This window comes from Mirounga angustirostris, unplaced genomic scaffold, assembly GCF_029215605.1.
Source record: "Mirounga angustirostris isolate CCGP_5_RB_7025 unplaced genomic scaffold, mMirAng1.0.hap1 SCAF_11, whole genome shotgun sequence".
Classification (NCBI taxonomy): domain Eukaryota; kingdom Metazoa; phylum Chordata; class Mammalia; order Carnivora; family Phocidae; genus Mirounga; species Mirounga angustirostris.
The window spans coordinates 11941165-11968997 of NW_026991719.1; the positions used below are offsets into that span (position 1 = coordinate 11941165).

General features: G+C 46.1%; 2 protein-coding genes and 1 long non-coding RNA gene across 21 annotated transcripts in view; 1 reads left to right on the forward strand and 2 right to left on the reverse strand.

Annotated features, from left to right (window-relative positions):
* Nucleotides 1–4433, reverse strand: part of PIR (pirin) — a 103156-nt gene extending 98723 nt beyond the window's left edge. For 2 of the 16 annotated variants that reach the window (XM_064573779.1, XM_054507310.2), the window contains exons 1-2: nt 3766–4033; nt 2244–2372 (exon numbers count right to left, since the gene is read on the reverse strand). In XM_064573779.1, coding sequence (XP_064429849.1) covers nt 2244–2339 — 96 coding nt within the window. In that variant the 5' untranslated portion in view covers nt 2340–2372; nt 3766–4033. Of the gene's footprint in view, nt 1–2243; nt 2373–3465; nt 3563–3660; nt 3679–3765 lie in introns of those variants that run through there. The other 14 variants (XM_064573777.1, XM_054507294.2, XM_064573776.1 and 11 more) reach the window with 13 other exon arrangements.
* Nucleotides 4434–8966: 4533 nt separating this feature from the next.
* Nucleotides 8967–11829, reverse strand: LOC135362005 (uncharacterized). Its single transcript, XR_010406307.1, has 3 exons — nt 11716–11829; nt 10368–10525; nt 8967–9133 (listed from the first exon to the last, which is right to left on the reverse strand). It is a non-coding gene; the product is annotated as an uncharacterized LOC135362005 (long non-coding RNA).
* A 1246-nt stretch (nt 11830–13075) lies between these two features.
* The window catches only part of BMX (BMX non-receptor tyrosine kinase), a 49221-nt gene continuing 34463 nt past the window's right edge, over nt 13076–27833 (forward strand). Inside the window, exons 1-5 of one of the 4 annotated variants that reach the window (XM_064573787.1) lie at nt 13076–13237; nt 19920–20066; nt 21070–21174; nt 22501–22582; nt 26817–26936. In XM_064573787.1, coding sequence (XP_064429857.1) covers nt 19929–20066; nt 21070–21174; nt 22501–22582; nt 26817–26936 — 445 coding nt within the window. In that variant the 5' untranslated portion in view covers nt 13076–13237; nt 19920–19928. Of the gene's footprint in view, nt 13238–13520; nt 13811–18810; nt 18956–19919; nt 20067–21069; nt 21175–22500; nt 22583–26816; nt 26937–27833 lie in introns of those variants that run through there. The other 3 variants (XM_045875098.3, XM_064573785.1, XM_064573786.1) reach the window with 3 other exon arrangements.

A 27833-nucleotide genomic window follows, 5' to 3' on the forward strand; every position in this document is an offset into this window, starting at 1 on the left:
CCTGGGTGGCTCAGTCAGTTAAGCACCTGCCTTCAGCTCAGGTCATGATCTCATGTCCCTCTCCCTCTGCCGCTCCCCGTTAGTGCTCTCTCACTCTCCCTCTCTGTCAAATAAATAAATAAAATCTTTAAAAAAAAAACAAAAAATATTATTCTGAGAAGAAACGTGTTGTTTTCATCAGACCGCCAAAGAGGTTCACAAGACAAAAAAAAATTAAGAAACCCTCAGCAGATGTGTTCTGGCAGATGGAGTAATTAAAGATTTAGCTACCCTCGACATACAATAATGGCTTTAGTGATGCGTGTCCAAATTCTTTGTAATTTTTCTGTGGTGATGTGGCCTAGTACAATATGATACCACATCCATCTGTATCTCCCCAACATCCACTGTGCATTTAGCCCTTAGAATAATCCTGTCTGTGTGTATCCCTTTGGAAAACAATGTCTGAGGGACCCCAAAAGACATTCACAGATGAAAAGGAAGCTAATGGCAGAAAGAGTATGAAAATATCAGAGCAGATTTTAAGAAGAGGAACAAACTGACCTCATTTTTAAAAAAGAATCCATTTCCCTAATATACTTCTTCTTTTATTCAAAAATATTTTGGGGGGGGGGAAGATGCTCAACACCACCAATCATCAGGGAAATGCAAATCCAAACCACACTGAGAGATCACCTCACACCTGTCAGAATGGCTAGCGTCAAAAAGACAAGAAATAACAAGTATAGGGAAGGGTGTGGAGAAAAGGGAACCCTTGTGCACTGTCCGTAGGAATATAAATTGGTGCAGCCACTATGGAAAACAGTAGGAGGTTCCCCGAAAAATATGATCCAGCGATCCCACTTCTGGGTGTTCACCCAAAGAAAATGAAAACACAGACTTGAAAAGTGATCTGTACCCCCGCGTTCATGGCAACATTATTCACAATAGCCAAGACACGGAAACCACCTAAACGCCCACTGAATGGAAAAAGAAAACGTAATATATATGTGTGTGTGTACACACACACATACACACACAAAATGAGATATTACTCAGCCATAAAAAAATGAGATCTTGTCATGTGCAACAACGTGGGTAGATCTTGAGGGCATTATGCTAAGCGAAACAGAGAAAGCCAAATACCGTATGAGCTCACTTACGTGTGGAATCAAAAAATAAATAAATGAACGAAGCTCACAGACACAGAGAACAGCTTAATGGTTGTTGCCAGAGGCGAGGGGTGGGGGGTGGGTGAAAAACATCAAGGTGTTCAAAAAGTACAAACTTTCAGTTATAAGATAAATAAGTTATAAGATCAATAAGCCCTGGGGATGTCATGTGCAGCATGGTGACTGTAATTAACATTGTTTTGCATATTTAGAAGTTGCTAAGAGAGTAAATCTTAAAAGTTCTCATCACAAGAAAAAAAGTTGTCTATGTATGGTGACAGATGTTAACTAGATTGATTGTGGTGACTGTTTCCCAATATATGCAAATACCAAATCGCTATGTTGTCCACCCGAAACTAAGACAATGTCATATGTCAGTCATACTTCAATCAAAAAATCTTTTTGGAATCGGGGATGGCGATGAGCACTGTATTCCCTGGGCTATAACCACCATTTGATACCTTTCTGTGCAAATAAGATGTTCTTTTCTGCAAGTCCCACGTCCTCTGTAATTTTCAAATAAAACTGCTCTCATGCTGAGCGAGCTCTACCTAACCTAAAATCACTTCCTATGAGAGAAGACTTCACGCACCCCCGTCCCCACAGGAGGTCCACAAAGTCGGGTCTCAGTGGTTTTTCCATGAACCCAAATCCCTGGCGAGGCTGACTGGCCAAGGGGGAGGCGGGTACGTGACCCTGGGAATTTGGAACTGGAACCTAAAGTTACTCCCTGATGCTTTGAACCGCGGGCGAGTCAACTTGGGGCTATAAGGTGGGCGTGTTTGGAGATGTGCATGCTCAGGCTGGTAGATCAACCCAGGATAGGACAAGGGAACGTGGAGAGGGGTGAAGATGCTTCAGCTGCACCTTCTGCGCCGGACCTCTGTACCCATGTTAGCGAAACCCCCTTCGGGCTAGGACTGGTCCAGTGGGGACCCTAACTGCTGAGTTTAGAGTTGGCCCCTACGGCACCCCCACAAGGCAGCTCATGATTTTCCCGGGCCCTCTCTTCCCAAGTTAAGCCTCAGTGTGTCCCCCCCACCCCCCGTGCCTTTTGCAGGAAAGCACGAAACAGCCACCCAAGCAGCAAACCTCGGGTCTGCCAATGCTTCTGCGGACCCTGGCTCCAACCCCTTCCGACTGCTCCCGGCTCAGCACTGACAGGGTAACCTTCTTGGAGGATGCCATGTCGAAGTCTAAAGAGAGTGTTCCGATGCTAAGCTGTAGAGGTTAGAGGGCCAAAAGAGGAGCAACAAAAAAGAAAAATCATAAGGCGGGCACATCCAAAGACTACGAAATAAAGGATATTAAATTCAGACCTGCCCGAAATATTAACAGCTACAATATATTGACTCCTTACTCTGTACAAGACCTGGATTAGGAAATTTTAAACAATAATGCTGGTGAATATGTACGAGTACTAATGTATCAGTACCACTAATTATTTGCAATCTCATATAATCCCACAGCCATCTTTTACAAGATTTAGCAATAACAGCTCTGCTGGGCACTTACCACTAATGAGCAATTTATCTGCTTTCCTTTTTTTTTAAGTAGGCTCCACGCCCATCATGGGGCTGGCACTCATGACCTCAAGGTCAAGAGTCGCATGCTCTACTAACTGGGCCAGGCGCCCCTTTATCTGCTTTATCTCATTGAAATTTCTCAACCTCCCCAACCCCACATTGCCCCCACAAGGTAGGTGCTACCCTGAGGCTGAGATTTACGTGGTGACTAAGGGAACACAAAGGAAATCCATGAGGTCTGTGACTCTCACCAGAACATGTCAAAGCTCTCGGCACTGAAAGGATCTTCGAGGGTCACCAAATTCAAAGATCCATCTATCCCTAAAGTTCAGGGCGAAGTTTAGTGGCAAGAAATCTGAGCTTTGTCAGGAAGTCTTCAAGAGCGCCGGAAACTGAAAAGGAGGTGCCCTTGACGATGCATCTTGTATTTGAGGACCAATCTATACCCCGCCTTTATTATTCAAAAGAGTTTTCTCTTTGTGGGCCTGAGTTCTACCGAATGGAGTATCCCAGAACAGACACAATCCATATCTTTTCCACTTCAAATGCTTGCAGACAGTACCACCAAATCTCTAAAACTCTTCAAGCGAAATAGAATCCATTCCTTCAAAGATTCCTACTCAAATCAACAGAGATGCTTTAGCAAGAAGCATAGACCCTAGAGCCCGAGAGCCTGGGTTTGCATCCCGGCGTCACCGGGTACCAGCTGTGTGACCTGAGGCCACTTGCTAAGCCTCTCTGTTCCTCAGTTTTTCCATCTGTGAAATAGGGGTACTAAGGCTGCCTACCTCAACGAAGTGTAGTGAGCCTTCTAAGAACGTTAACTCCTGTTATGGAGAGCACTCTACTCCGCAAGTCCCGGCCCGTCCGTCAAAATGTGTCCTCCTGGGGGCAGGCCGTCAATCAATACTTACTGGGCGCTGGACAGTGGGGCTCAGAAGTGAATTCAATCCTCAGAGCGGTACAGAACCGTCAGCACCTACCTACAACAACTAGGAAGGGCTTTCCCCCTCCATGCGCCACTTCTAGGTCCTTCCAGACTCCCGCCCGTAAATGCTGTGCACGCGGACAACTGACGAGGTGCTTACCAGATCGCAGTGCTTGGCAGACAGGAAAGCCGCCTACCACCTTCGCCCAGTGTCAGAGACCTACTGAAGCATCTCCCGTCCCCTGCCAGGAGCTGCCCCCGGGAGTCGACGGCGGGCTGGGGAAGGCGGGGTCCCGCGCCGGGAGCCCAGCACCCCCGCGGGCCTGCGGTCCCCACACGGCGGCGGCGGCGGCGGCGGCTGGGGCGGCGGCGCGGGGCGCGGGCGCTGAGCGCAGGGCGGGGAGGGCGCCGGGCCAGCCGTCTCACCGTGACTCAGCGTTTCGGCGCCCGCGGCCGCCGGGTGGGCGGGAGGCGGGAGTCTGCGGGTCTCCGGGGATTTGGGGCGAGGGACGCCCCCACTGTTTCCGGGCAGCCGGGCTCCTCTCGCGCCGCCCTCCGCCCCTCCCCTGCGGGCTCTGCAGCCCAGCGACCTCTGCGCCCCTCCCGCCCGGGAGAGATGCGACCCCCCCCCCCGGGTCTGGGGGCTCCCTGGGCCGGGCAGGTGCTCCGATCAGGGCGCTGTGGGTTCCGTTTGTGCCTCCATCGCTTGTTAGCAGCGCGAGCTGGGGCCGGTGGCTCAGCCTCTCTGTGCCCCCAGGTCTTCCACTGTGAAATGGGGATGGGGATAATAGAACCCCCCTGGTAGGGTTGTAGTGAGAATTCAACGAGCTTGGTATGCCCTCAGTACTACCCGAAAGTTTGGCGCTTAGAACGGGGGAGGAAGAGGGGGCAAGTCTCAGAGCGCAGACTTTTTTGCTCCTGCCTAAAAAAGAGACTCACTCTAGTGGGGAGCCAGTTGGTTAAGAGCTTGGTTGCCGTGGAGGGCAGTGGGCAGGCGCTGAAGAGTTTTCCCAGAGCAGTGCGGACTTGCAGGAGCCAGTGAGCCGATCTAGTTCATTGCTGGGATGCTTAGCCAAGGCTATAGGCATGGCTGCCGGTCTCTGTCCTCTAAATACTAGAAAGCTCATTGTGCGGTTTGGGGAAAGGAAAGAGAGTGGCATTTCTAAAACAGGGGCCAGAAAACTCTGTAAAGGGCCAGAAGGTAATGTTTTCAGCTTTGCAGGCCACATACATTCTCTGTGAAGACTGCTCCAGGTGGCCTTGGTAGCAACAAACCAGCCATAGACAGCCCGTAAATAAATGGGTGTGGCTGTTTTGATTAAACTTTAATTATGGTTACTGTTGGGGAGGAAGGATTTCCTCTGCCCTTCAAGATCCTTTTAGCTGGACTAAGAATCAAATTGACATGAGACAGATGAACAGGAGAAAATTAAATTTAATTTCGTAAATGCAGGGAATCCACACAGCCTGAAATTCCAAAGACACTGAGGCACCATGAGGTTTATCTGGCGTCCAGAGCTCAGGGGAGGGGGCGGGGCGTGGGAAAACAAAGGGAAGGAAGACCCATTTGCAGGAAGGTGAGAGATGTTTGTAAAACGAAGGTTGCCCTGCTCTGCACACAAGTTTCTTAAGTAAAGAGGAACCTCTGTTAATAGCTCTCTTCTTGGTACAGGCTCTCCCTTCCAATGTAAATGTAGGCAGTTGAGGGGGAAGTAAAGCGCTTTTCCTGAATCTGCTGGGTTTTGATCTCTTTTAACTCAAAATAATCTTCTTGCCAAAGTGGCCCATCTGGGAGGATGCCTGCGTGGCTCAGTCAGTTAAGCGTTTGCCTTAGGCTCAGGTCATGATCCTAGGGTCCTGGGATCGAGTCCCTGCTGAGCGGTAAGCCTGCTTCTCCCTCTCCCTCTGCCCTTCCACCTGCTCCTGTTTTCTCTCTCTCAAATAAATAAATAAAATCTTAAAAAAAAAAAAAAGTGCCCTATCTTGAGGTGATCTGCCCTTGCCCCTACTATACTGAAATTTGAATTTCATATAACTTTCACTTGTCATGAAATATTCTTTTGATTTTTTTTTTTTAATTTCAACCACTTAAAAATGTAAAAACTGCTCTCAGCTCACAGACTGTAAAAAGTAGGTAGTGGGCCAGGCTTGCCTGCAGGCCTGGTTTGCAGACCCCTGCTCTAAAAGAACAAGGTAGTAGAGGAAAAAGGACTTTCCCCTGGACTCTTTATATGTCAGTGGGACTCAAATCCTTCCTCTCTACCTTACTGTGATTCAAGGCTAATTGAGCTAATACATGTGAATATTAAAAGTGCCATGAAATAACACAGTATTGTTACTTATCATCATGATGCTGACTTCTGAAACTCTCTCCAAATAAAATAGAAATATGGACTCTCAGTCAGGCTCTTTGCAATCTTTAGTAAATGGTTCTGCAATTGCTACCAAAAATGTCAACATTTAGCCAATTGCCTGGGCCTGAAACTCAAGCTATCCCCATCACTCTTCCACCTTGAAATCCTGTGGATTCCACGCCTAATGTCATCTTATCTGGTAGCCACGCCCCTCTTCCTGCCTTCAGGTTGGCCACTGGCCAATCCACTCTCCATGTCCCAGGGAAATCTAATAAAGGCCGAAAACCTTCAGGGCCCTCAAGACAAGGTCTTGTGATGTCTCTAATCTGGCCTCACCCTCAACAGGCTGATACTTGCTCAAGGATACACACACACACACACACAGAGGCACTCCACTCCCTCTTTCCACCAGGCTGACTTCTTTTAGGCTCTGGAACGTGTATTTTCCCACTTGTTGGCTTGCTGTGCCTCTGTCTGCAATTTTCTCTCTCCTTGATCTGGCTTATCCCCATTCGTCTTTTAGCTCAGTTTCCATGTCACTGCCGGTGGGAAACCTTCCCCTCACATCTGGGTGAGATGTTTAACATGGCCATCGTTGTGAGACAGGGAAGCTGAAGGGGCTCCATGGGAAAAAAACTACCTTTTTTCTCCTTTTCCTGCTTCTGTTCTTGCTAGGACCTGCACCCCCGCCTTATGTCCCCCTTCTAAAGGTCAAGGACTTAACGATTTCTTTGGAGTCTTCCAGCGCAATAGATAACACCTACAGAGTGACCAGGCGGGCCATCGTGAACTTTTTCCAAGACCTCTGACTCCAGACACCTTGACGCCAAGACCCCTGGCTCCATAAGTGACTTATGGAGGACATCAGAGCACTGCTCCTTGTTCTGACCAGTTCCTGGATGCCTGAGAGGACGCGACACCAGACCATTGTCTTCTATAAAAACTCCAGACCCCGAGCAAAGACGAGACTCACTCCCCTTCCTTTCTGGGTCTCCCAGCCACTCAGTATGTGCTCTCTCTCTCTGTCTTCAATAAACTCTGCTCTCCCTTCCTCCTGGCTTGCTGTTGATTTCTATCCCGCACGCAGCCGGGCCCCTCTTGGCTGGTCCTGTGAGAACCCTCTGGGTCCTTGAACCCAGGCCAGCCTGCGACAATCACAACCACCCCCTGTTGATCAGACTCATTGTTTATCATCTTGGGGTAGAAGATTCTCTTTTCCTATAACAGCTGCAACAGTATGTCCCATGAGACATGTCTTCTGCCATGTGACTTCGATACTCCCTCCATTGCAAGTGGCGTTTACTTCTCTTCTTCCGGGTCTAAGCAGGGCTTCTGGTTGCTTTGACCAGTGCAATACAGTGCAAGCGACTCTGTGCCAGTTGTGGGCATGGCTCTGAGACGGCCTGGTGGCTTCTGCTTCCTCCTCCTGGGAGTAGCTGGCCTGTGAGCAGAGCCGTGGCTCTGAGACCACCATCCGGGGAGAAGCCCGTGCCACGTGGATACGACAGGAGCACCCCATGCGTCCTTCCCCACTGCGCAAATAAAAACGGTTGTTTTAAGCCACTTGGTTTCTAGATCATTTGTTTGGTGATGATAGACAACTGGAAAATATACTTTTGTGCAAGAGGAGACGAGGTGGGTTTTCAAAGCTCCCTGGGCTAAAGAAACGCTCTTACAAATATTGACCCTTTTAGAAAGTGGATGTGTCCATTTAAATGTTATTACCAAGGTGACCAGCCATCCAGCAAGATAAACAATTCTTTTTTTTTTTTTTTAAGATTTTATTTATTTATTTGACAGAGAAAGACAGCGAGAGAGGGAACACAAGCAGGGGGAGTGGGAGAGGGAGAAGCAGGCTTCTCGCTGAGCAGGGAGCCCAATGCGGGGCTCGATCCCTGGGATCCTGACCTGAGCCGAAGGCAGACGCTTAACGACTGAGCCACCCAGGCGCCCCGAGATAAACAATTCTTAAACTTGACTTGAGAGCTGAAGCGCTGCATACCACGGGCCACAGCACTGAAGTCTGGAGTTCAGGGGTCCTGGAAGGCTCCTCTGTTATAAGCAGCATTTGCAAGGAGAGCTTTGCGTTAAAAGGAAGCAGAAGAGAACGGCTTCACTGTACATCATTGCCCACTTCTCTAGCAGATTTGTAAGGCTCTTGGGGGTGCTTTCAGTTGACCACCTTTTCTTTTTTCTTTTTTTTTTTTTTTTAAAGATTTTATTTATTTATTTGACAGAGAGAGAGATAGTGAGAGCAGGAACACAAGCAGGGGGAGTGGGAGAGCAAGAAGCAGGCTTCCTGCCGAGCAGGGAGCCCGATGTGGGACTCGATCCCAGGACCCTGGGATCATGACCTGAGCCGAAGGCAGACGCTTAACGACTGAGCCACCCAGGCGCCCTTGACCACCTTTTCAAAGTCTCCTCTGGGCCTCAGAACCCCCTCCACCTTCGAAACGGTACCAGGGGTGAGAGCTTCCCTTTTTTCTTGTCTTTGAGAGGCCAGTCATGGGGGCAAACTAAGTCCGAGGGCCTGCCTGGTCAGGGCAAGGCAGGGAGCTCTCTTTGCAGACCCCGTGGAGGAAAAGAATGGGGCTGAAAAGCTAGAAGACCGAAACCAAGGACAAAGCAAAGTCAGAGAGGGGCAAATGTTTACAGATGGAATACAGGGCATGGAACTGTTCACTGGCGGGGCCCACTTTGGAGATGAGCAGCGTGACCCTGTACGTGGAGCCTGGCACACTTTTCACACTGTCATCTGCCATCCAGATGGAGATGTCCAACGTGTGTGGATATCCGAGTGTGTAGCTGCATCATCAACGGCCCTCAGGCTCCTGGGAAGCATAAAGAAAACTCTGTGCCGATGTGACAACGAAGAACCTTCCCTAAATGATTCTAAATAACACCCTTACAATCTTTAAAGACCCACACATGTCGACATATTTTATTTGACCTTTTTTTCTCAAAAATTGTATTTTCCTCTTTTGTCTGACTTACTGATTTTCTTCTCCAAGATGTATTTTATAGAAATACACGGACGTCTTCCATATTTCCTCATGTCCAGTTTTTGTCTCCTTCTAGCATGCAGCTCAAAAATGCTTTCTCGCAGGTTGGTCAGGTTTTAGTAACTTGCCTCCCAGAGCACTACTGCGGCTCTTCATGAAATGACAAATGTCTCTGGAATATTCCAAATTAGGCATTCAGACTCACCGAAGCCAGGACATCCACTGGCTCCAAACCAGACACTGATTGTTTTGTAAACATTAGTTTATGAAGGTCATTAATGGGCTGCTGGTTGAGGACATCCAAGTACATCCATCAGAGAGGGGCATCTGTGACTCCCACTTCCACCCTCGTGAGGGCAATCTGCACAACCCCGGGTCTCTTCTATCACCCAGCCTTCTGACCCCGAAGTTACATGGGATCCACCACTGCGTGGAACGCATAATGTGTTCCTATCTTTCCCATGGGTTTTTGGCAGCATTCCAGAAAAGAATAGCTCATGACCCTCTCTTTTGAGCCACAGAAATTTCCTAGAATTCACCACAAGTAAAATGTTCTTGGCCCTGAAAGGCTGATCCATCTCTGAACCAAGGAAGTGGAGACATTTAGGTGAATGATTCCCCTGATACTTACCTCCGTCACCCTGATAACCTTTCTCACTTTCAGCTTTTATATGGTGGTGTCTTCTGGCTAAATGGAGGCTGCTTTCAAGATCACAGTATTGGAGTTCAAATAAAAGGCTAATTTGAATTAACCTCTATCTAGTTAATGTTTGAGGTGGACCGATGTCTGCAACTTACTCTGAATGCACCAGAAAATAACAACAATGGTAAGAATAGTAATAGCAGTAGAAACAGTAAGACCAATAATGTGGATCGATGAGAGATGGATACACAGATATATGACAAAGCCAGTTTAGCAAAATCTAATTGCAGAATCTAGATGGTGGTGTATGGGTACTCACGGTACAAATTCTTTTTACTTTTCTGTATTTGGAAATTTCCCATGATAAACTTTTGGGAAAGACCATTTGAATCAAAGTGGGAATCATGGCCGGAAGGGTTCCATAAAGATACCTCCTTTGATATGTTGGAGAAATGTGTGTTTTACTCTAGTTTAACTTTTTTTTTTTTAAAGATTTTATTTATTTATTTGAGACAGAGAGAATGAGAGAGAGAGAGCACATGAGAGGGGGGGAGGGTCAGAGGGAGAAGCAGGCTCCCCGCCAAGCAGGGAGCCCGATGCAGGACTCGATCCAGGGACTCCAGATCATGACCTGAGCCGAAGGCAGTCGCTTAACCAACTGAGCCACCCAGGCGCCCTACTCTAGTTTAACTTTTATAGGATTTGTTCCTACCATACTAATCAAATAAAACTTGAAAATGTCAAAAAAAAAAAAAAAAGATACCTCCTTGCCTACTTTCTTCACTTCCAACTCTGGCATCTGGTACGCAGTCCAGTTCAGTGAATGTCTGTTGAATTGAGCTGTTGAACTTAATTCCAAGCTACCAGATCACTTCCACAGCTGGCAAGATTCTTCTAGAGCATGAGTTGGCAAATTTTTTTCTGTGAAGGCCAGATAGTAAATATTTGAGACTTGGCGGGCATAAGGTCTCTGGTACAAGGGCTCCGCTAAGCAGCCACGCACAATACATCACGAATGGTCGTGGCTGTGTTCCCATAAATTTGATTTACAAAAACAGGTTGTGGTCATAGTTTGCCAACCCCATCTTAGCCCCCAAATCCTTACCTTCCACTAAAAAGTGAGAGTAAAATTGACAGCATGCCAACAGGCTCTGTAAAGATTTCATTCGTATCGATAAAGGGGCTAACAAAAAGAAACAATAAACCTTTTCATGTCCACCTCCACCCCCCACTTACCCATCTCCTCTCATAAGGACCAAGTCTAACTGTTCCACCATTGAGCCCGAGGTTTAATAGGCAAGCATTTCTAGGAGAGGCGATACATTAACATTCCAGCCCCATAAGCGTAGACTCTTCACATCTGATCCCAACCTCCAAGTAGATCATCTTAGCACCAGGGGAATAAATGCAGGAGGTTACAGAGGGACACCCCCAGGGAAGAGACGCCCATGAAAAAAGCTCAGGCCGTAGAGAGAGATGCCCTTGGGGCTTACTCTTTAGTAAAAGCAGAAAGGTAATAAATGAATCGTGCAGCAGGTTTTAAGGTGTTAAGCACCATGGAGAAAGACGAAATAGAGCAGAGTAAGGGCCATTGGCAGGCTGGGTGGAGTGAGGTGGTAGGACGAAACAAGGTGGTCCAGGGAGGGCTCATTAGGAAGATGCCATTTGAAGCAGAGCCCCAAGATGAGCCAATGAACCAGGCAGATATCTGTGACAGTCTGCCAAGCAGAGGAAACCACCAATGCAAAGGCCCTGGGGCAGACAGTGCTCTGAATATTGTAGGAGGAGCAAGGAGGCCAGCTTTCAGAGGGGCAATGTGAGGTAGAAGAATCATGAGATGAGGTTAGAGACAGTACTGGTGGACCAGAAGAGGGGGGACCAAGGGAGAGTTCAGACTGGAGGAGTGGCAGGACTCGAGTTACATTGAAAAGAATCACTCCGGCTAGCCAGTGGCCAACAGACCTCCAGGAGCAAGAGCAGAAGCAGGGAGAGAAGTCAGGAGGCAAGGGCAACATTGCAGGTGAGGGACGGTGGCGATTTAGACCAGCAAGTAGCAGAAGAGGCGGTGAAAAGTGGCCACATTTGGGATATATTCTGAAGAGAGAGCTCACCATATCATGTGAAGGACTGGATGCTGGGTGCGAAGGAAGGGGAAAAGGCAAGGGTGATTCCACATTCTTTGGCCTGAGCAGTGGGAAAATTTGTGTTGCTGTTATCTGAGAGGGAATGACAATGGGAGAAGGTAGTGGGGGAGGCGAGGGGGCGGTCAGCCGGGAGGTCGGCACTGGGCATGGTGAGTTAGACACGTTTATTAGACATTCCAAGTAGAGATGGACAAGGTGACAGTCGAATGAAAGTCTGGAATTCAGGGGAGAGGAGCTGGCTGAAATTTGGAATCATAAGCATATAGATGGCATTTTAAAGCCATGAGTCAAATGCATTTTTTAAAGTGAGAAAACACAAAGGTCAGCCAGAAGCCAGAAGAGGCTCTTTCATGCTCTCTCTCTCTGTCTCTCTCTCTCTCTCACACACAAAATGGATCCCATCAGGTTCTTTCTTGTGCTAAAGACAAGCGCTATGACTCCCAAGCGAACAAGCTTGCTTACGTCATGAAGTCAAATTATCTCACGCATCCCGGCAGAAGCTTGTTGCCTGCTAAAGGCTTGCAGGAACAAGCTTTAGAACACGTTCCTAAGGGTCTCACCGGGCACAGGTGACAATGTAGACTATCATTTGAACAAATTAAATCATGTAATCGACATAGCAGGTTGCCACAACAAGTTAGAATGAAACTGAAGACATGGAAAATACAGAGCCGAAGAAAGGTCCGGGAGAGGTGGCAGAGGAAGTGAATGAATAGTGACTTGGCCAAATAAATGGGTACTCTGGTTCACCCTGAGTTTCTTGAATGATTGCCTACTTTATTCCCAGAGACCGAAGAGCTGTTTGGGGTCCATCAGTGGCTCATTTGCTATCAGGGTGTAAGCTCACCTCTTGGGAATTCTTCTGAGGGACTCTTTGCCCCTTCCCCAATTCCAGTTTCAAACAGAAATATTGACAATAGCTCTGTAAGCTATTTTTCACACACTCTACTGTAATTAAACCTTTCCTTGGGGTTCTGCCTCCACGAGACATAAGGCCCCTGAAGATGTGGGCGGCCCCTGTTTTGTTGACTTCTGTCTCCGGCCCCTAACAGAATGCTTAGCACATGGTCGGTGCTCAAGAACACTTGACTGAATGACAAGAAAATAGAAGTGTTGCTAGTCCTGTGTCCACTCAAGAGGAGACCTCTTTGAACGTCGGTAGCTTCGCTCTCCTCTGCCAACCCGAGATTTCGTCACACCATGGATGTTGCCAAGTAAGTTAAAGTAGCCGACCGTGTATGAGCTTCATACCAAAAGGATGATTGAGGCTTTCGGCTGTGGATAGCAGAGCCTCAACGGATTCGTCAGGTTTATCACATAGGACGAGTCCGTGCACCCCAGAGAAGAGGGTGGCGTGAGGAAAGCCGAAAGTTGCGATCCTCTCATAATGACGTCGAGTGACAATCACACTTTCTCCTTGCAAGCGTGGTGCCTGCTCCCGGAGCCAAAGCGATCTCTTTTCCACTTCTGGATTTCTTAATAACGTAAGGTGTGGACATGTGCTCCTTCTCGGTCATATTAACTGTCCTTCTCTGCCACATTTCCTGCAGCGTCCCTTCGTCCAGTGTTGAGTTGAAGCTTTCATTGCTTATTCTCTGCGCTCTTCGGCGTTACCTCATGGTTTCCTGATTCGTGAGAGAAGCCAGCGTCAGAAGTGGGGTTTTGCCGAGCTATTTTCTGGTCCTTTGCAGCCCAGAGCTCTATAAACAAAGACAGGGTTATCACATGTCCCCGAGGGCTGCCTGGGAAAAACAGGAGCTGTGGTTATCAAAATTGGAACCTTTATGAAATAGGCTTTTGTCTCCGTTTTTGTTGCATTCAATCAGATCAACAAGTGTTGGCTAAGTGTTGAGCGTGGTTTCCTGTGGGATTGTGTAAGGCCCTTGCAGGACAATAAACGTTTTGGGGGCACTGAGTAATGTAGCCATTTCTGACCCAGCAGCCGGGGAAAATGTGAGACATTCGCTGCTGCGGCTGGAAGGAGGGCAGCTGGGGCTTGCGTTCGGGCAAGAGCAGAGGAACCGCACGGCGGTGGACCCCGGCGGCGGATAGAGCCAGAATGGTGCGTTGCGGCGGCAGGTGGCCACACGATGTCATATCCTCCAGGCAAATGGGTTCAGAATGACGAATGTGAAATAGCTGGGGCTCCTCCGGGGACTTTGGATGAGACCCTGTAATTTGGAGGCCTGCGACGGTTTTACTGCCAAGTCCTCCCCCAGCTCAGCAACCTCGCTCAGGCAGGCGGTCAGGTTGTGTGTATGGCCCGCAGCTCGGGCGGGCTCAGCGCGTTTCCTCTGCTGCTTCTCTCCCCCCTCGTCCGCAGGCATTGCCCTTCCGCGACTTTGCATACTGGCTTCCTGGCCGCTTCCAGAAAGAGAGCGAGATGTTCGTCTTACCCGCTTTTATTTAATCTGTGTTTTTATGGTGTTACTTTGACTACAAATATTTGTTCTCAGGTTTCTGAAGGCTTCCAACGTCTGGGGTTTGGGGGGATTTTAGGTGGCGATGGAAAGATGGGGGAGGTGAAGCTTTCAGGAACAGCCACCGCCAGATAATGTTGAGAGTTCTCGCGGACCAGGACAAGTTCACTGGATTTAAGAAGGAGTGCGCGTGCATCGCGGTTTAGGTCAGGGCTTTCCAAACTCTCATGAGCACACGAGGCACCTGGGCATCTCGCTAAAATGCAGATTCTCAGGGTCTGGGGTGGGAACTGAGCGTCTGCATTTCTCACAAGCTCCCGGGCTACGCTGATACCGTCAGTCCGTGGACCACACCCGCAGTGACATCCACGTATTGATTTGTAAGAAACCCAGTGGCACAAGAACACAGTCAGTCAGGGGCTGGTTCACCCTGAATCTAAGGTAAGCCAGCCCAGGACTGAAAGCTTGAAACCGACGTGCAGGGCAGGCGCTTGCGGACAAGACAATGCACCCGGCGTCTTCCTGCCACAACCCCCCCCCCCCCCCCCCCCCCCGCCCCGTGCTGGGAAGAGGGATGAGAACTGAGATTTTATCATCAAGGCTCATTTCATTCTCTTCAGTTTTTAACCTTTCCTATGGTCTTTTTTTTTTTTTTTTTTAACTTTACCTAGGGAGTGATGAGGGGAAGGGGTACAGAATTGGGGAGTATCTGCGAGCGTGCTAGGCATCATATTGCCGTTTTCTCTCAACTCCTACTGACCCTTCGAGGTGGTTACTGTTTTACTCCCTTTACGGATGGGGAAGATGGGCTTTTGCAAGGTTAAGGAACACGCCAGGTTGCACAGAGCTGGAGCAGAGATTTGAACCCACCAGCTGGGTGCTTCTCCCCTGACCAACCCTGACCTAAGCAGTGCTGTGCGTTACTAATTCAGCATAAGGTATTAGGACATGGCTTTACCACCTTTTGCTTTTTTCCTAACTACTCCAAAAGGTGACTGAATTAGGACATACCCCATAGGATGGGGGGGGGGGGTAGGCCTACCCCACAGAGTAAAGGAATGCATATTTTTTTTCTTTTCAAAGGTTTTATTTATTTGCTAGAGAGAGAGAGAGCACAAGCAGGGGGAGCGGCAGGCAGAGGGAGAAGCAGGCTCCCTGCTGAGCAGGGAACCCAAGGTGGGACTTGGGATCCCAGGACCCTGGGATCATGACCTGAGACAAAGGCAGCTGCTTAACTGACTGAGCCACCCAGGCATCCCACGAATGCATATTTTTAAGGTGCTTTAAATAGTGCCTGGCATAACGCAAGCCCCCTTTAAATGTTAGCTAGGATTATTATTGCTACAATCACTCATATCCTTCAAGGTCCAGTTTTAATGTCCTCCCTTCCATAACGTCTTTCTTGATTATCTTAAGAAAAAGAAACAACTTTCCTTCCTCGGGCCATTCAGAACAAAGAGAACATGGGCTCTGCTCTAGCATTTCAGTTGTTCCTTTCCCCCCTTTTCTTTTTCAGTCGTGGTTCAGTGCCCATGGTATGCCCAGAACTTTGACATAAGCTTTCTCATTCGTGTCCCGTAAAGATGAGAGAGCTCTATAACCCATCTCATATATCTGGATCAGAAAACTGAAGCTTAGCGCAGGGAAGGGACTCGGTCAGGGTGACCCAGCTCATAAATGACAGCCCTGTAACCTCCTCCATGCCTTCTGAGTCCACTGCCGTCCGGCCACCTCGCACGTTAATTAGCTATGAAACCTATCTCTCAAGTCTGCTCCTTGTCACTTGGGCAGTGGAGAGCTGATCCTCGTTTCTGGAACCACTCACTCGAGGTCCTGCACGCTGCAGGCTCAAAATCAAGTGTGCTGGAGAGACCTGCAGAGCTGAACTCCCTACTCTCCTGATAACATTTCCTTACAAATGCTAAGTAACCATGGAGAGTCCAAGTCACGTTAATTTAGCATTCACCTCTTACGCATGTTATGGATTACATGACAGTTGCTGGCTTCCCTAGAGAAAACGCTATATTAGTCTCTGACAGTATTTTTGGTTTTGTTTTTTGTTTTTGCCTCCGCTGCACTTTAATGTCTCTCTAGTTTCTTGTGCTTATGGAAATAGGCAGCCTGGGCTATTTGGTAAGCAAATTGATGTATCTATTCCATGTAGGTGGTAATATGAGAGCCCAGCCAAATCCTGCCGGCTCTTCTATGGAAATAGATTTCTGGCTAATACTAACTAGCTTTAGGATCCCATTTCATTTTATTTTTTTTTTTATATTTTAAAGATTTTATTTATTTACTCATGAGAGACAGAGAGAGGCAGAAGCAGAGGGAGAAGCAGGCTCCCCACCGAGCAGGGAGCCCGACATGGGGCTCGATCCCAAGACCCTGGGACCATGACCCGAGCCGAAGGCAGACGCTCAACCATCTGAGCCACCCAGGCGCCCCTCTCATTTCATTTTAAAAGTGTTTTTTTAACCTTCCCAACTGAATATACCTTAAATATGGGCAGGCAGAGCCGAATTTGTTAGCCGTCGGGCAGGCATTTGAGTCAACAGTGGTACCTGAGCCTGTCGACTTATCGTCCTGATACAGGGAGGCAATATTACATTTCTAAAAATTAGTCATCACTCATTATCTCTTCCTATACCAAGGGAGATCATAGAAATGCCTTCATTTTAGAATCTAGGCTAACGTAGGAGAAGAGTACAAGGAAGCGATAGAAGCAAATAGAAGTAGAAAGGCAGGTCCAATCTGGAGCAGGAACCAGGTACTGTTCTAGAAGAAAACTGATCTGGATGAGACCAAAGCGTGAGTCATCAAAACGGGGTTCTTCAAGTTCGTTAGGAAGCTCCGGGGGCCAGCTGAGGGAATAGAACTCTGAAGGTCTCCAAAGACATGTGTCCCCAGGTGTGTGTTACATGAGAACAACAGATTACAGACCTATCTGCACAGAGTGTGAGCTCATGTTTGTGAAAATAGACACATGCACAAGTATATTCGGAAAAATCTAGAGGTACGTTCACCAAGATGTTAACAGGTTTTTTTTTCTTTTGCTTGTTGGTAGTTCTTAATTTTGTAGAATAAACACACATCACGTCTGATTTTAGAAATGAAAGCCAAAAAATTCACAAAAGGCAGAGCTTTGGAATGAACAATTTTGTCGAAATTTGACAAATTATATTGCATCAGATGCAACAACAGGAATGAAGTCCTGGAGATTGACAAGAGAATGTGCTCGAGGACTTGGTACCCTCCTTTCTAGCCAATGTTCTTCTTCCCTTCGATATACAGAAGCAACCTTGTGAATTTCATTTGTCAATGGTGTCTGTGACTCGCCATATTAATCTTTTAGATAAAATCTCCCCCCAAATCTTTAATGTAATGAATGTAAATTTCTATAAACAGAAAAGTGTGTGTATGGTCATGCGTACCGGGAAAGGCTGCTTCCTGCCTGGGATGTTGGGATTTGCCTTTCTAAAACAGTGCTTTTAATGTTACAAGTTCATTCAGCAACTGAAAAAGTTTTGAAAAGTAAACTTTTTTTTTTTTGAAAAGTAAAAATTTTGTATTCAACTAACCAGATCTATTTAACTAGCATTCCGCTTTAAGGAGTCATGTTTTAGCTGTGGATCTAAAAGATGTTTGACAAAAGTTTTCACAGTTTTCTTTGTATGCTTTGTTAGTAAAATTTTAGAATGCAGGAGGGCGCCTGGGTGGCTCAGTCGTTAAGCGTCTGCCTTCAGCTCAGGTCATGATCCCAGGGTCCTGGGATCGAGTCCCACATCGGGCTCCTTGCTCCGCGGGAAGCCTGCTTCTCCCTCTCCCACTCCCCCTGCTTGTGTTCCCTCTCAGGCTGTGTCTCTCTCTGTCAAATAAATAAATAAATTCTTAAAAAAAAAAAAATTTTAGAATGCAGGAATGTAAAAGGCAAAAGTACCTTAAAACTATGCCCAGGGTGGTATGGCTCCCCAAAAGGGGAATGCACCTCCAAAAAACTAGATCCTCCACAGTTTCAGTAAGTCATCAAGGAAATTCTCTTCCGGCCATAGACTTTGGGTGTAGAAAATCATCTTATCTGAACAGGTGCATGTATAGAGTTTCTAACAAAGGCTGGGTTTACTGCCACCAACCTCTGCCCCATCTTTGAGTCCGGGGGCCAAGAAACCAGTGACCATGACAAATAGCACCCACTGTGCTCAAAAGAAACCCACTCTACTTTCCCAAAGGAATTAGACTCGCCCCGCCCCGCTAAAACAATATTCAAAACAGAAAGTAACCAATGGATAAGATTTGTAATGGATAAGATTTCCATTACTTCTGCCTCTAAACCAAACGATGCCCTTAGAGAACATGTGAGGGATTAATAAATAGCCACTTCATCTGTATAAACAATGAACATAGGCTGATTTTCTTGATTCCCGTTTCTAGAGTGGTGTGGTCTATGTCAGAAGGGAAGCTGGCTGGACCTGACTGTGGTTTATTCAATGTGTCTCCCTTCCCTCCCACTTCCTTGCCATAGTGGGCCCATTATGCTCAGGGCCTGTGAGAAGTGGCCTTTAGTGATTGGACAGGTTCACTTGGCACCCCCCCCCCATCCACACAGAGCAATGCCTATGTGGGTGCTTCCTGATGGAGAGTGATAAATAGGATGCAAATATTTTCTTTGTAATGCATGATCCTGGCATAGCCAAAGGGAACATGAGTGCCCCAGAGCAGCAAGGTTTTGCTTAGAGCTCGAGGGTTGAAGTTAAGGACCCACAAGCGCACCCTGGCTGATCGAATGCAAGGTGAGTAAAGGTAATGACATTCAGATTATCAGTAAACAAAGGAAGATAGAAACTATTGAACATCTGACGGCTAGTATTCATGTGATTTCGCAAAGCAAAGAAGAACATAAGAAAGTTGATCTCGCGTGGCCTACTGCTTAACATTACTTTTTTTTTTAACATTACTTTTCATTACCAGACCTGATATCGGACTGAGAGTTGAAGCAACAGTCTTAGTAGAACCAGAAAATTAATGGATTTATTTTCTAGAATTACCTCAAGCTTTAATGTTCTCCATGGCTTTGGAAGCAAAGGCAAGAGTGTTTTTAATTTGTAAGGTACCAATTTTGTTCAGTTCTTTTAGATTGATTTTGATGGCATTTTTAAACGTTTTGTTCTCAGAAATATTGAAAAGTAGACCCCTGTCCTTTATGTTAAAGATCGGATCATGATCGGGAACTGTGGGGATCACTTACAATGATATCAGAGTCTCACAGTGGCCCGGATGATCGGGTCAAACAGCCAGCCACAGTGTTGGAGAGAAATGTGTTGATCAGTCACTTCAGATATGGTGAGCTGTCTGGAGTTCAAATATTTCAAAGTTTGATCATATCCAATTCAATTCAACAAATGCCTACAGAATGCTTAAGGAATAAGGAGAAATTTGATAAGGTGGTCTGGAGGGTAGTACAAAGACAGTGCATTTATGACCCGGAGTGGGAGGCGAGTAAAACACATGAAATGTTGTAAACAAATCAACATATTTATAAAAGTCAGGGCCAAGGCCGTAGGAATGAAGGGCAGGTGTATGTGTTTTTGAGTCTGCTTAGTTAAAATTTCTTCGCTAATCCTAAGCCTGATTTGTAAAAACTGTATTATTTATATTATCCCTGAATGAGAAACAGTTGGCTCAAAATTCTGAAGGCTAAACGAGAATGTAGCTAGGTGCTGCAAACACTCATTTTCATCATTTTATTTTACTTAGGACGACAATATGGACACAAAATCCATTCTAGAAGAACTTCTTCTCAAAAGGTCACAGCAAAAAAAGAAAATGTCGCCAAGTAATTACAAAGAGAGGCTTTTTGTTTTAACCAAAACAGATCTCTCCTACTATGAATATGACAAAATGGTGAGACCCTGCTTATTCAATTGTGTTTATACTATTTATATATCTTGAGTCTCCACAAAGTGCTTAATTATAATGAAACAATGTCCCGTTTCTTAGCTCACACAGCCAAGATCAACTTGCCTTCACTTATCACATTGTCTTTTCTTAACCAAGGTATGATTAAACCAAGATCAAGGGTTTTAAAATATTGGCTAATTTTACTAAGGCAAATTGTAACTTTAGAACACTGGTCCTTGACTGAGGGTGATTTTTGGCCCCCAGGGGACATTTTTGGTTATAATTTGGGGAGGGGTGTCTAGTGGGTAGAGGCCAGGAATGCTGCTGAACATCCTATAATGTACAGAACAGCCCCCATCACAAAGAATTCTCTGGCCCCAAATAGTGCTGAAGATAAGAAACACTGTGCTGGAAATCAGACTAATTCTATTCAGCTAAGAAGTCTATCAGAGTAGAAATCCTAAAATACTGTCCTAAAATTGAAACAAAATTAAGACACTCTCTGGGCGGGGGGGTGCCCAAGTGGCTCAGTCAGTTCAGCCTCGGACTCTCGATTTAGGCTTGGGTGGTGATCTCAGGGTCGTGAGATCAAGCCCCGTATCCAGCTCCATGCTGGGCGTGGAGCCTGCTTAGGATTCTCTCTCTCCCTCTCTCCACCCACCCCCCCCCCCCCCGCCACCAAATTTTAAAAGATGCTTTCTGGAGTTAAATCTTGATCTTCCATAGATTAAGCACATGGCAGGTGATGGAAATATGTTTCAAGATTATTAAACAAAGTTAAGGGCTGCTTCTAGACTTGCTTTTGGAGGAGTATATGAGTTTGTGCCCACACTCAAAAATATATTCTGTTGCCACTGGATTTTGACTATGATGGAACAATTGGAAAAATTCTCACATACCCGTCCCATCTCTCAATCTCCCGCCTAGGATAACCTTCACTTTATGCTTTTCTTTGTGTCCCATTGTTTATCGCATGACACATCTTATATTTTGGTTTTTAAATCAGAGAAGAGGCAGCAGAAAAGGATCAATTGAGATTAAGAAAATCAGATGTGTGGAGAAAGTAAATCTTGAGGAGCAGACCCCTGTGGAGAGACAGTACCCTTTTCAGGTAAGAGGGACCACATTCTATTACGAACTCCATATATTGGCAATAACAAAAGATGTTGCAAAATGGCCAAGACAATGACAAGGCTTGGAACCTCCCCAGATGGGAGCTGGGCACTTTGTTGAAATTCGACCTACCAATCTGCTTTCCCAAAAGTGAGAGAAAGAAAGAGGAGCAAGTAAGCCACAGGGGGCTGACTTGCCTTGGGGCCTGACGGTCTCCTTCATTAAACGTTGCTGAGCATTTCTAAGGGGCTACAAGGAATCAAATGCCATCCTCGTCCCCAAGGCATTTGCAGATCATTATAATGAGGGTGAGTGTGAAATTGAAGGAGCCGTGGTGTCCTGGGAAGCGGAAGATTCACTCCTCACTCTCCAACTGGAAGAAACCAGGGGGGTTTCTTGGAAGATGCGTCAAACTCGTATCACAGAGGCATGGGACGCTCAAAAGGGCACAGGCTTCGGAGGTGCCCGGAGTTCCTAACCCCACGGTTTGTACTGGCGTTCCCATAGGCAATGCGCTCAACCCTCTATCCAAGTTCGTTTCTTCATTCGCCAAGCAGGCATAATCGTCCACATTTCACAGAGCCGAGACAGGATTAAGATCTTAAAGTGTCTAGGAAAGAGCCCAGAAACGAGTAGCTATTTAATAAAGGATCTGTATCATTTACTCATAAAAACTGAATGAATAAACGAGAGAGGGATCTGGGGAAGACATTATAATGTTCTGACATTTAAACAAGCATCTTAAGGAAGAGACAATGATTTCTGCTGGGGATTCCTTGGGGAGGGACCTGGCCCAAGGGAATGAAGTAACAGGGAGACCTATTTTTACTCAATATAAGTATGAACTATATAATGATCAGAATATATGGAAATTGCCAAGGATGGCTTAGCAAAAGTAAAGGACATTTCATCCCTAAAGATATTTTTAAGGATAGAGCAGGTAAACATTTTCCAATGGGCTATAAAGAGAGTCATGCACTGGGTCGGTGGATGGACCAGAACATTCCTGACACACCTGTAATATCTAACATTTTAGACTTTTATAATTCTCCATGGTCCAGGGCACCCATGCCGAGACCTCAATGTTCACTGATGTCAGATGCATCGTTGCTGTGATTTTCCCAAGTGTAGAAGTGTCTGGGACAAAACAAACTGAGAGGCGGAGGATAAAAATAACTAGATTTTTTTCCATCTAATTCCAGAGCAAATGCCTATTTTATAAGCAAACTCAACTTTTCTTTGGGATACCAGGAAATGTGCAGTCACGCCAGAATGAACCATGGATGCAATTGTATCTAAATGCATCCAATCTTTTCCTTTCCAGATTGTCTATAAAGATGGGCTTCTCTATGTCTACGCATCAAACGAAGAGAGCCGAAGTCAGTGGCTGAAAGCATTACAAAAAGGTAATGTTAAAAAGTCATTAAAGGGAGTCCTCCATGGAGTTCTGTTGAGGCTTGGTGGGGAGAGATATGGCAGTAGAAGGACCCATGGCCAAGAGAGACTCTGCTGATTTTCCCAGGAACCTCAGAGAACGTGACAGGCTCACGGTCATTTTGCATTCTCATTGTTACATGGAGCAAACCTGTGGCTCGCATTCCCTTTCCTGCCCTGCTCAGAGCGAGCTATTGTGCCTTCCCAGCAGGCAGCCCGGAGGAAGCCAGACCACCTGCTTCCCACCCACTGTGCTTCCCTTTCCCAGGGCAGTCTCCATTCTCCCGGGGCTATGTCAAGGCCTGTGGCTACCGGACTTCGGCTGTTTACAGAAAGTTCTATCCTACGACTTATCATCTGCCAACTGCTATGTCAAGTACTTTGTAAAGCATTTCCTTAAGTAATCTTCTTGACAAGTCCATGGAAAGGTGTGATCTTATTCTCCCTTTTCCAGATAAGTGAAGTTAAAGAGACATGGCCGGGGTCACGTACCTCATAATGGAGAACTCACAATTCGACTACCCCAACCCGGCCTTTTAACCAGTGTGGTATCAACCCTAGGCAAAACTGAGGATTTAATGGAGCTTTTGCTCAGGGATTCTCAGGTTGTTGTGGTGACAGCCCGCGGTAGAAGAGAGAACACTGCATGAAAGGGTTTAGCAACCTATCCTGTAGGATAGTCAGGTGGTCCAGTGAGGGGAGAAGCCTCCCTCTCCCTGCTCCCAGCTTGTTGAAGTGAGAAGGGCATCTGTCTTAGAGACAGATAAATCTACATCCAACTCCTGCTTTGCTGTGTTACCTAATGAAACCTCTCTCACATCTCACATCTCTGGATCTCAGTTTCCTAACCTATGAAACAGGAGGTCACGTTGCTTCTTTCCTCGAGTGATCTTGAGCCACAAATGAATGACTCACATATATATTAAAGCATCCGACACACAAACGTGAGTCGCTGTGGTTAGAGTGGGGCCTCCAGGACGAGCCCTAAGAGGCTGTTTCCCATTCAGTCTCCTCCGGGGGGACTTCCTAGGAGCAGTTGCTATGTGGACACCTCCGGTGTGCAGCTTTGAGTCATGCCCTAGAGTCTTTTGTGGGTCTTTCTGGAACTATGTACGGCAGGCAGGTTTGGGTGGGCCCTGGAGAGCTCAGGTAAAGGCATATGGAGCATAAAGGAAAGCAGAGAGAAAAAGCGAAGGTGAATCTCTTGGCCCCTCGTAAAACTTCAAAGGGACCCTATCACTAGGGCTGCTATGTGCACAGGAAGCCGCGTGTATCAGTTAATGATGCTTTGGGATGCAGGTAAAAAGACGCCAAGCAGCTGTTGAAACAAATGCATGTCGGTTCCTCTCACACAGTTAACAAGTCCGGAGGTAAACGGTCCAGGGCAGGGGCAGCAGCTCAGGGAAGTCAGTGGGGACCCAGGCTCCTGCGAGCTTTCTGCTCTGCCACCCTTAGAGGCGCTCGGAAAGGCTCTGAGCTTTTCCAGAAGCGTCCCCTGCCAACTTCTGTAGATGTCTTACTGGCCGGAACTCTGTCTCATGACCACCTCTATATGCAAGGGAGGCTGGAAGTCAGTATCTGGTTTTTCTAGCCTTCCTGCTGGTAAATAGCAAGAGAGAAGGTGGGTGAGATTGGCTGTCAGCTTGAAGGAAACAAGAGAGGAGGACGGTATCGGCCGTCAGCCTGGCCAACCAACCCACCGCCACCCACCGCAGGAAAACAAAGGAGTTTCCTCACTTAAGTCCTCTCCCCTGTGAAGTCTTTTTGTCTGCTATTTAGCTCGGGCATTATAAACTGAGGGGGCGTCAGAGACACGGCATTTTCCAGACGGTAACCAATACCCAGGAGGTTTGGGCTGACTGAGTGGGGACTCAGGCGTGTCAGCCACCATGGTTCTGAGTTCAGAAGACCAGATGGGGATAAAGCGTGTCCTTCTTTCCAAAAACGAAAACTGAAGGGGGTTCTACAGGGAAGCTGGCATCTGTGCATCGGATTATAGTAGAAAAAGCTTGGGGCTGAGTCTCAGATATGCTACTTACTAGAGGTCTGTGAACTTGAGCAAGTTAGGCCACCTCTCTGCACCTCAGTTTACCTAGCTCTGTAAGTGCCACAAAGACAGTAACAACTCCCCGCAAGGCTGTTGAGTAGATTAAACGAGATGATACATGTGAAGGGAAATATGTAAACTATACACACACATTAATATATACGAGTTCCTCTTATTGTCATTATTAAATGGTGGGAGTGTCGCAATGTGGACTTTTGGACTTGGTTGGAAAAGAAATAGTTACCCAGGAAACGAAATTCATGTAGTAGGAAATAACAGGAATCCTGGCACATGGGGAGCAAGATCTCGGAGAGCAGGAAGGCAAGTCATGTGCCCAAGGAATGGCAATGACCATTTGGGACCAGTTTCTAGTCACAAACTTGTGTTTTATAATCGTAACTCCTCTTGCATTTTGTGACTTCTGTAATAATTTCCCTTTAGTTCCCATTAATATTTAATAAAGGTTTTTGTTTTTGTTTTTAATACCAGTGCTTTCAGCCAAGCTGAGCTGAGCTAAACTAAGGGAATGATAACACCTAAAGCCCACTGTTCATTGAACACGTGCTCTGAGCCAAATGCTGTGCTGGATGCTTTACATAATTATGGTTTGTTATGATCTGATGACCCAGCAAAGCACTTATTATCTCCAAACACTTCCTTGAATCGGGGTTGGAAAGGAGGAGCAGAACTCTCCTGGGATTAAAATAAGGAAGCCTTAAGATGAATATAAAATCAAGAAGAAAAGAATTGAAGTCACACATAGAATAGCCCTCCCCACCTAGAGAGACTCTTCTTGAACTATTCTCTACTAAACCTTGTAGGTTTCTCTGCTGTATTTTGAGAGAGGCTCATGTGGTGTAGAAACAGTATTCTACTCCAGTATTAGAATTTCATTTCTTTGGCGGCACCTCGCCTGGGTGGTGCAGTTGGTTGAGTGTCTGACTGTTGGTTTCGGCTTGGGTCGTGGTCTTGGAGTCATGGGATCAAGCCCCACATCGGGCTCTGCGCTTGGTGCAGAGTCTGCTTGGGATTCTCTCTCCCTCTCCCTCTGCCCCTCCTGCGCTCCCCCTCTCTAAAGTGACTGAATAAATCTTTAAAAAATAACAGCATATTTGAAAAAAAAAGAATTTCATTTCTTTAAACATTGTCCTATTCCCATTATTTTTTTAAAATAGGCACATTCCTAGAAAAGTCGCCCCACAAATGATCCATTCCTAGTGTAAATAAGTCAAAGTCACGAAAGACAAAGCAGAGATGAGGGACGATTCCAGATCAAGGGAAACTAGAAAACTAAAGTCCATATGTGATTCTGGATTGGATCCCCAGTCAGAAACAGTGAATGATTATAAAGGGAATTACTGGAACAGTTGGGAAAATTTTGAATATAAAATACTCAGCAGTAGTGTTGTATCCATGTCAAAGTTCCAGAATTTGATAATTGTATTATGGTTATGTAAGGGTCCGTCCCTACTAACAGAAGTCACGTGCTGATGTATTTATGGGTGACATTATTTAGGTCATGATACCTGCAACTTACTTTCAAATGGTTAACAAAACATAATAATTTTAAAATTTTTAATAATAATAGTATGTATACACAGAGAGAAAGAGAAAAAGCAAATACGGCAAATAATTAAAAATTGGTGAGTCTGGGTGAAGTGTATACGGACATTCATTGTACTAGTCTTGAAACTCATCTGTGCCTTTGAAATGTTTCAAAATGAAGAGCGGAGGGAAATACATGTGCATTAGAACCTTCTTCTCGTCTTACTGAGATCTAGGACTATCCTTCAGCCTCCTGAACCCCACGTGCCCTAACCCGCTTGCTTCCTTTATAGATGTATTTCTAAAACCCTAGATCACCAAGTTAATCTGTATATACATTTTCTAGGGTTTTGTTTTTGTTTATTTTTTTGTAAGACTGATAGAAGTTACTGTGTTGTTCTCACTCTATACCTGGGTAGACTTTAAAAAAATTTTTTTTTGGCTTATTAACTTCTGAGTGAAAGACTTATATCCTTCGGGAACCATTTTCTCTTACCCTGGTTGCTGGCAAAATAAGGTTTTCATTGTTCTGTGATAACAGCGCTTACTGAATGTGTTTCTTCTCTCGGGCCAGTATTTGCTCATGCTGTGTTTTCTTCCTGCCTGTTCCCCAGAGATAAGGGGCAACCCCCACCTGCTGATCAAGTACCACAGTGGGTTCTTCGTGGATGGAAAGTTCCTGTGCTGCCAGCAGAGCTGTAAAGCGGCCCCAGGATGTACCCTCTGGGAAGCATGTAAGGTGACCCCCCCACACACTGGGCTGGGCCCTGGGAGGACGGTGCCCCATGAGGCAAACCTGCCAAATTCCAGAACAGTTCACCAGCTTGGGAAAACAAGATGTGCCACTTCGGTTGACATCATGAAAACTCAGCCTCAAAAAATGCTATCGGGCAGATGAAGTCCAATTATAGGGTCAACTGAGTCATAAAATAATAACAATATTAACATTTGCTGTTCTTTCATTTCGTGAGAAATGTTTTTTTAAATTGGAATCATGAATCGAGCAAGGCGCTATTTCCTCCCATAATTCTCCCTGGTTTAAGATAAACTCCAAATGGGTAGAATGTGGAGAACATATCACCATGGCTCATAACCTAAAATAATAAACTAAAAAAAAAAAAATTCTTTTAAAAAATATGTCAAAGGTTTTGGTTTTAGAGGGAGGGGGGAGGGGGATGGGTTAGCCCGGTGATGGGTATTAAAGAGGGCACGTACTGCATGGAGCACTGGGTGTTATACGAAAACAATGGATCGTGGATCACCACATCAAAAACCAATGATGTATTGTATGGTGACCAACATAACATAATAAAATTTAAAAAAATATGTCAAAGGATAATATTTAAGTAACACTTGGAATCACCATATATACCACAGTGATGGATGACCAAGTTTTAAAAGCCCATATTTAAAGGGCTTACCATTCTGTACATGTTTACTGATTTCTTAATAACACCACAGAAGGTAGTGAAGGGTCTGCTTTAAGCACAATCAGATTCTACCCAGAGTTATATTCCTAAGAAAATCTGGCTGAGACTTTATCTGGGGACAGAGAAGAAGGTCCACTGAGTGGCTTTGAAGGGGCAAGGGAGGAAAAGAATTAGGTTGTTTTCTGTTTGTGCCTCATAGGG